Below are 8823 nucleotides of genomic sequence, written 5' to 3' on the forward strand. Positions count from 1 at the left end.
TCTGTACTCAGATTTTGTTGCTTCCGCTGACTCGTCTATGATCGAGCACTTGTATTTGAGCCCTCGAGGCCCCTGGCTTGTATTATGATGCTTGTATGACTTATTTATGTTTTAGAGTTGTGTTGTGATATCTTCCCGTGAGTCCCTAATCTGGATCGTACACATTTGCGTGCATGATTAGTGTACGGTCAAATCGAGGGAGTCACAAGACCAATGAGGATCACGGGGGGACTGCAGATACTGACAGACTCGGTTAACAGCAAAAGATATGTCCAGTCGTGTGATCGTCAAGTACTGAAGACCACCAACAATACTCCTGTACTCCGTCGCATCAGAAGAAGACAGAAGCCCACCATCAACAGTAGTGATCTTGTCAGTGGTAGACATGGGTGTAGTCGTCGGTTTGCACTTAAGCATCCCAACCCCCTACAACAAATCCAAGGAGTACTTCCTCTGCGTCATAACAAGTCCATCAGCCCGAGAAGTAACCTCCACACCAAGGAAGTAGTGAAGCTTCCCAAGGTCCTTGATCGCAAAATCAGCACCAAGTGAGCGAACAAGAGCAGTAGCAGCCAACTGAGAGGAGCTGACCAGAATAATATCATCCACATAGACCAACAAGTACATAGTAACCTCAGGCCTCTGTAGAAGAAATAGTGAGGAGTCAGCAGTCGACGATGCAAAACCATGAGCACGAAGGGCCAGTGCAAGGCGAGCATGCCAAGCACGAGGGGCTTGCTTCAGACCATAAAGTGCCTTAGACAGACGACATAGATGATCAGGACGGTCCGGATCAGAACAACCCGGAGGCTGACGCATATAGACCTCCTCCTCCAACACACCATGGAGGAAGGCACTCTGGACATCAAGCTGACGAAGAAACTAACCTCGAGTAACGACAAGAGAGAGAAGAAGCCTGATGGTAGTAGGCTTGACCACTGGACTGAAGGTGTTTTCATAGTCAAGACCAAAACGCTGTCGAAAACCACGAGCAACAAGACGAGCTTTGTAGCGCTCAATGGACCCATCAGAATGCTTCTTCACTTTGAAAACCCATTTAGAATCAATGACATTAGCCCGTGACGGTGGAGGAACAAGAGTCCATGTCTCATTGCGGATGAGAGCTTGATACTCCTGCTCCATGGCTTCTCTCCAATGAGGAATGCGCATAGCAGCTTGATACGTGCGCGGCTCGGAGGAGGGATCCGCAAGGGCAGCAGTCATGCATATAGCGAACCAGGCAACCGTACCATCATGACGTTGCTTAGGCTGAAAAATGCCACTACGGCTGCGCGTATGTGGACGTAGAGCAGCAGCCGGAGCCATCAAAGTTGTTGGTGACGACGGAGAGGCAGCAGAAGAGCCCGCAGCAGGAGCCAAGCTGGGCGAAGGCGACTCCACGGTGTCAGGCGACGTCTGCGTTGGCGACGGCTGCAACGCCACGGTGCCAGGCAAGCCAGGCGGCTCGGGAGGTGACCCAGGGCCAGGCGAGCCGGGCGACTCGGGAGTCCCGGAGCCGGGCGACGGGCCAGGAGAGGCCGGCCCCGGAGACAGCGGCCCGGCCACCAGGGCGAGGCAAGGGCGGGGAAAACCGGCCCAGGCGCGGTCGGCGTGACTGGTGTCACGGGCCGAGCGGGCGACGAGGCCGGCCCAGACGATAAGGCGGCCAGCAGCAGAGGACCATCACGTGATCGTGCATGGGTACGAGACCCAAGGCCATGCAGCGGTGCCATGCGATCGACGTGAACACCTGGGGGTGCCAACGACGAAGGCAAGGGTGACGAAGAAGGTGATGGCGCCTCTAAAATCTCCAAGCGAGCCCCACGTCCAGTGCCTGCACCATGGTTAGGCAACAATATAGGAGAATATGCAACATCATCAAATTGGTCAGAGGCAATAGAGGATGAATGCATAGATGGTGGATCATCGGTGGACACGGGAAGTTTGGCAAAGGGAAAAACATGCTCATCAAACACGACATCCCGAGATATATAAACACGATTAGTGGGAACATGAAGACATTTATATCCTTTATGAAGAGAGCTGTAACCAAGAAAAACACACTTCTTGGAGCGAAACTCAAGCTTGCGCTTGTTATATGGACGGAGATGCGGCCAACAAGCGCACCCAAAAACCTTAAAGAAGGTGTAATCGGGTTGTTCATTAAGGAGAACTTCAATGGGAGTCTTCATGTTTAAAACAAGGGGGGAGTACGGTTGATGAGAAAACATGCAGTGGTGAAAGCATCACTCCAAAACCGAAACGGAACAGATGCATGGGCCAAAAGAGTAAGACCAGATTCAACAATGTGACGATGCTTACCTTGTACTGAACCATTCTGCTGATGTGTATGTGGACATGCTAAACGGTGAGCGATCCCAAGCGACTGAAAAAAGGAGTTGCGATACTCGCCCCCCAGTCCGACTGAACATGAACAATTTTGTGCTTGAGAAGGCGTTCAACATGTTTTTGAAGCTGAAAAAAATGTCGAACACATCATATTTACGTTTAATAAGATAAAGCCAGGTAAAGCGACTATAAGCATCAACAAAACTGATAAAATAATTGTGACCACTGACAGAAGTCTGAGCAGGACCCCATACATCTGAAAACACAAGTTCTAAAGGATGTTTCACCTCACGACTGGACTCCGAAAAAGGAAGTTGATAACTCTTCCCCTGCCGACAAGCATCACACACTGCTACATCTTTATTACTAGACACGCTAGGAAAATCATGACGACGCAAAACATGATGGACAATAGGTGTGGTCGGGTGACCAAGACGAGCATGCCACTGTGATGGAGATACCCGAACTCCACTAAAAACGCGAGCGACGCCAGGATGCTCCAGACGGTAGAGGCCATGGCACAGCCGCCCACTAAGAAGAATGTCCCTCGTGCCCCGATCCTTAATAAAAAGATCAAAATGATGAAATTCACAAAGCACATTATTATCACGTGTGAGTTTAGGAACTAAAAGAAGATTACGTGTCACAGATGGAACTCTAAGAACATTGCGAAGCTGAAGACTCCTATTGGCATGTCTAGTGAGAAGAGATGCTTGACCAATATGAGAGATGTGCATGCCTGCTCCATTGGCGGTGTGGATCTTGTCGGAGCCATGATAGGATTCACGAGTGTGAAGCTTCCCCATCTTGCTTGTCAGGTGCTCCGTCGCCCCAGAGTCCATGTACCAGTGAGGATCGATGGAGTAGGACTGAGTGTGCCCCTGTTGCTTCGGCGGCGCCGGACGATCAGCCATGGCAACCTGACGAGCAAAGTTGCGTGTGTCCTTGCCGTCATTGCCAAGACCAAGAAAACTCCGCTGAAAGCGTTTGTGGCACTTGGAGGACCAGTGCCCCTCAATGCCACACAGCTGGCACACGCGTCGACCACCGGCCCCTGGTAGAGTTGCGGACGCGGGGGGAGCCAAAGATGATGAAGCAGGGGCGGCCCCTTGGACGAGTTGAGGCCCCGTGGACGAGTTGCAGCCCCCCTTAGTGGCGGCATTCGCGGAGAGGGAGCCGTGACTGCCTTGGAGCGGCATGCCTCGACACGCTGCTTAGTGAGGAGAAGGCGGGAGTAGACCTCATGTGCCATCATGGGAGTCGAGTTGCCCCGTTCGTTGATGATCTCGACCAAAGCATCATACTCCTCGTCGAGCCCGTTGACAATGAAGGAGTTGAACTCGGAGTCAGTGAGCGGCTGGCCAATGGAGGCCAACGTGTCAGCAAGGCCCTTGACCTTGTTGTAGAACTCCGTGGCCGTGGAGTCAAGTTTCTCGCACTCGCCCAGCTGACGACGGAGCGCAGAGACACGAGCCCGAGACTGCGCCGCAAACGAGCACTCAAGGATGGTCCATGCCTCATGAGACGTCTTGGCGAAGACAACAAGCCCGGCGACAGCCGGAGAGCGGCCCCTGGATGGAGGAGAGGTTCGCCTGGTCCTGCCCCGTCCAAACGCGGTGGGCCGGATTGTAGACCGGACCATGCACGCTGTCCACCAGTGCGGGGGGGGGGGGGGCGCAAGGAGGAGAGCCGTCGACGTAGCCGAGCAGGTAGTGGCTCCCCAGGAGCGGGAGAACCTACGCACGCCAGAAGATGTAGTTGCCGGCCGACAGCTTGATGGTGATGAGGTGGCCGAAGTGGAACGGCGGCGGCGGTGATGATCCCATCGAGGAGGCTGCCTGGGGCACGAGGACCATGGAGGTAGTCGGGGGTACCGGGGTTGCGGCCGAAGGCGGCGCCGGGGCAGACGGCGTCGCGGCCAGGGCCGATGCCGCAAGGCCCGCCATCAAGGCGGACTCAGGCGGCCCTCGGTACAGCGGCGGGACGAGGCCCGCACCAGGGGAGACAGACGACGCGGCGCCTGTGTGGACCGCGAGCTCGTGGCCGAACGACGACGCTGCCGGTGGTGTCGAGAAGAACGAGCCAACGCTCCGTGTGCCGAGCGGAGATTGGACGGCAGACGCATCCAGCGGGCGGGACAAGAGCGCCGCGAGGGAGGCCGGCAGAAACCCCGCAGAGGTGGAACCGAAGGTGGAAGGACTCGTCATGGCAGCGACGTGATTGGGCGAAGGCACGATCGGGGCGGCGGCGGTGATGGCGGCAGCAGCGGCGGTGCCAGGGGTTTAGGGTTTAGCAGAAGCGATCGTAACCATGCGTGATACCATGTAAGACAATAGATTTTGGGGGAACTGACACAACCCTCTAGGGGTGGCCTATCACATATATATAATGAGGTGATATACAACGTTACAATATACACGTGTAAATACAAAGGCAACATAGTCTAACACTATGCCGGAACTCCATCGACTACATCCAGATGGACGAACTTAAAACAATCGGAGCCCGAAAGACAAACTCGAAGAAGAAGCTTCGCACCAGCAACAACTAAAAAACCTTAACCTAAACTACTAGCTGGAGCAGAGACACTGAGATTTTCCTTTCTGCCACCGACCGTCGGAGCGGCAGGCAGAGGGGAGGTGGATCCTCGAGCTCATCAGCAAAGTCTAAAGGAAGAGTTTACCCTAACTGCCAAGGGACATGGAAAGAAAGCTAAAGACCTATTACACCTTTACCCTACCCCTATGAGCACCTCCGAAAGACTGAGCCGGCATATCATCTTGAAATTTACGAAGTCACCGTAGTCACCTCGTCGTCGATGGGAACGTCTCCTCCCACTGAATGCGCATCGCTGGAAATCCTGAAATAAATTCAGAAATAAATGCGAGCATCAGGACTTGAACACTGGTGGGCTGAGGATACCACAGTCCCTCTAACCATCCAACCACAGGTTGGTTCGCCAATTTTCAGTGAAAATTAGTATGTAAACCTTATGTGTATGCTTGGGTAACAGTTTCCCACGCAATGCCGGAGCATGACGAAAATTGTAGAACGTGACAAGGATGGACCAATAACTTGCAAAATGGGCTATTGCTGTTTTTTGGCAAATTTGCATCATTTTTTCTAAATTTTCTTGCCCTTTTCATTCATATGCCTCAAGTTGGATCTTTCGGAAAAATACAGATGCCTTAGGTTGGATCCATTAACATTCTTGGGCAAGGTCATCGGGGCAAGGCGGTTCTCTGGATCTCATGCTTGTCGACTGGGAGCTTTGGAAGTAGAGAAACATTTGGGTCAGGCTCAACAAATTCGCCTTATTGATGATGGTGGTGGCGATCATCAAGAGTGAAGCCAAGAATTAGGCCATCATCGAGGCCAGGCATTTGAGTGTATTGATGTCGCGAGAGTAAGCTTTGTATTTTCCTATCCAGGTGTTGGGCCTCCTCAAAATAATTAATGTACGCTTCTTAATTTATAAAGAAGATAAGGAAAAACTTTTGCCTCCATTTCTAAATCTAAAAGAAAAAAAAGTAGAAGGGGGCTATATCCGCAACCTGACACTCCATTGAGGATTCATGAGCCCTTCTCAATCTTCTTATCCTGATTCCTGCCCCCCTAAGCTTACCTTTCCACTCATATGGCTCAGATTGCAACTTACCGAAGAAACAGATGCCTTAAGTTATAAAATGGAAGTAAGTTGCATCAAGTTTCGAACGAAAAGAGAAGAAGAAGAAGAAGAAGAAGCAGAAGAGATGCATGGTAGCACTTCAGGGTCAAGGAAAAGACCTGCACACAAGCAAGACGAATCACCTAGTAGGTAAGAGTAGACTATATGACCCACGGATATATATATTTCAGCATGCTGTCGGCAAGGCAAGGTGAGGTATCCATTCCTTTCCTTCATCCCCATCGCAAATATGGTATATCTTTCGTCTCACGTCCTCCTCAAATCAAATAGTAAAATTCTCACGTCTATATATACATATATGAATAATCCAATGTGCAATCCAACCACCACTCGGCTCGCATTCAAGCAACAATAGGAGGAAGTGCAAAAGCAAAGCAAGAGATGGAGGCGGCTGGGTATCGCTCCCGCGTCGTGGCTGAAGTCGACCCCCGCAGTGAATGGGTTCATGGGGACGAGTTCGACACGCTCATCGTCAACGTCTCAGGTATACCGTTGCTGCTTTTCCAACCATTTCTGCGGGAACTGAATCCACTCGTTCCAAACATGTTCTGCCATATTGACTCGCATGCCGCCGTTGCAGGATTCACCAGGGACCAGCTCAAGGTCCAGGTGGAGCCGTCGGGGAGCCTCAAGATCAGCGGCGAGCGCGCCCTCAACGGCGGCCGCCAGTGGTGCCACTTCCTCAAGCGGTTCGACCTCCCCGGCGCCTGCGACGCCGCGGCGATCAAGGTCCAGCTCGACAAGGGCGTCCTCTACGTCCAGGTGCCCCGTTCCACGGACGACAGCCAAGAGGACGCGCTGCGAGAAGAGGAGGACGCTGGCGCGTTCTGGAGCGGCGGCCACACGGCGGCGTGGCGGGCCGATGAGCACCCGGCGTGGCGTCTGGCCAAGAGCCTGGGCGAGCACCGATACGTCGTCCTGAACGTCGTGCTCGCCGTCGTGCTCCTCTGGCTCGTCGCGTTCTCCAACAGCAAGCAGAGCGGTGGGCAGATCAAGAACGAATGAGGCAAGCAATACACATGCACGCACAGCGGGACAGTCGTACAACACAACAGATCGATGTAAATAGGCAGGATTTGGAACGCGGGAATTTTCAAATCCAAGTCTCAAGATATCAAGCACCATCGGATATAAAGACATACTACTACTACACATGGTCCCACTTTATTGGCTCTGTATCAAGTTCTTGCATTGATGATCTGAAACGAGTTCAATGTAACCACAGAATATATCGTTTAAGGTCCATAAAACTTGCACGCCAACTTGTGATTAGCTCATGACCTCATGTCGTCGCATGTGTCTGGACATACGGTCCTAGTTTGAGAAACACACGATCTCCAACAGAGAAAATGTGGTCTTGCTTACCTGTTTACGCTTTCATGTGCTGTTGAGTCCTCAATAAGTGTTGTCTGATGGATCCAGTCACGACTTTCCACGAAGCAAACCATTGTTGTAGGTCAAGAGTAGCTACAGTATATGAATATGAAATGCCAAAGTATCTGGGTTGTTGTCCATACACCACTTTCAAAGGAGAGGTTCCAAGTGATGAATGCTAGTTAGTGTTGTACCAAACCTTTTGCTCCACTTATTTGGATGCGCAATCATGAAGCATTTCAAACAACACTAAATTTTCAGAATAGAAAGTTCACCTGGAGTAATGAAAAGGACTTCCCGACTTTGGTTGCTTTAGACAAAGTCTTCCACAACCATGCTTGGGATAGCTTGTTCCCCAGCCTCCTCCTACATGCTGCATCCCCTGTTGTGTCTGATCACTACCCACTGGTGCTCTCCAATGCCAGTGCGCCGCTGAGACAAAGCAAAGTTCAGATTCGAGGGGTTTTGGCCAAGGTTCTCGAGGTATAAGGAGGCAGCCTCTGAAGCTTGGAACAAACATGTTCGTGCATAGTGCGCAACTGCGCATTCAAAAATACAAAGTTGTTGCGCATGGCGAAAGGGCTCAAATCCCGGAGCAAGGAGCTTTTTACCGACGCCAAGGTGCAATTTCACATGGCACAAGAATTGGTCATGTGTCTAGATGTTGCTCAACACGTACATGCTCTCATTGCTCCTGAAGTTGTTCTACACAAAAATCTGAAGTTGCCCTATTGGGCTTGGTGGTAATAGAGCGCGCTAGGAAGCGTCGGGGTGCTCCCATATAAACTGGCTGAGGGCTGGGGATGCTAGCACGACCTTCTTCCGTGCAAAGATCAATTCAAGAAGATGGAAAAACTTTATCCATTCCTTGCGCAAGAATGGCACCCTGGTTGCAACCCATCGGGAGAAGGAAGAGGTGATCAACAACCGTTTCTTCCACATTCTGGGAAATAAGGCTGAATGTGGCTGCTCGATCAATTGGGAGCCACTTCAATTACCGCAACTCCAAGATGATGGCATGGATATCCCTTTCTTGAAAGAAGAGGTTTGGCGCACAATAAATTTATCCCCTACTGACATATCACCGGGCCTCGATGGTTTCTCGAGGATCTTCTTCAGAACCTACTGGTCCATCATCATGGGTGACGTTCTTCGCGCACTACACCAATTCTACAACTTGCAGAGTGTTCATTTCCAATCATTAAACTATGCCATGGTGGCACTGATCCCAAAGATCGCTGGTCCCTCTGAAATTGGACACTTCCAACCATTAGTTCACTCCACTCCTTTGCTAAGCTGATCTCCAAGATTCTCTCTCTCCGGCTAGCCCAAAGTTAAACAACCTGATCTCGCCGGCCCAGAGTGCCTTTTTAAAACCCGCCGCATTCATTGTAGCTACCTTTACATCAGAA

General features: G+C 51.4%; 1 protein-coding gene across 1 annotated transcript; it reads left to right on the plus strand.

Moving 5' to 3' along the window:
- The first annotated feature begins 6294 nt into the window (after positions 1 to 6294).
- Positions 6295 to 7287, plus strand: LOC109733320 (18.1 kDa class I heat shock protein). The gene is made up of 2 exons (XM_020292510.4): positions 6295 to 6521; positions 6618 to 7287. The coding sequence occupies exons 1-2, from the start codon at positions 6419 to 6421 to the stop codon at positions 7040 to 7042; spliced, it is 528 nt and encodes a 175-aa protein (XP_020148099.1). The 5' UTR covers positions 6295 to 6418; the 3' UTR covers positions 7043 to 7287.
- The last annotated feature ends 1536 nt before the right edge of the window (positions 7288 to 8823 follow it).

The sequence above is a fragment of the Aegilops tauschii genome, chromosome 1 (assembly GCF_002575655.3).
Source record: "Aegilops tauschii subsp. strangulata cultivar AL8/78 chromosome 1, Aet v6.0, whole genome shotgun sequence".
In the NCBI taxonomy this organism is placed as follows: domain Eukaryota; kingdom Viridiplantae; phylum Streptophyta; class Magnoliopsida; order Poales; family Poaceae; genus Aegilops; species Aegilops tauschii.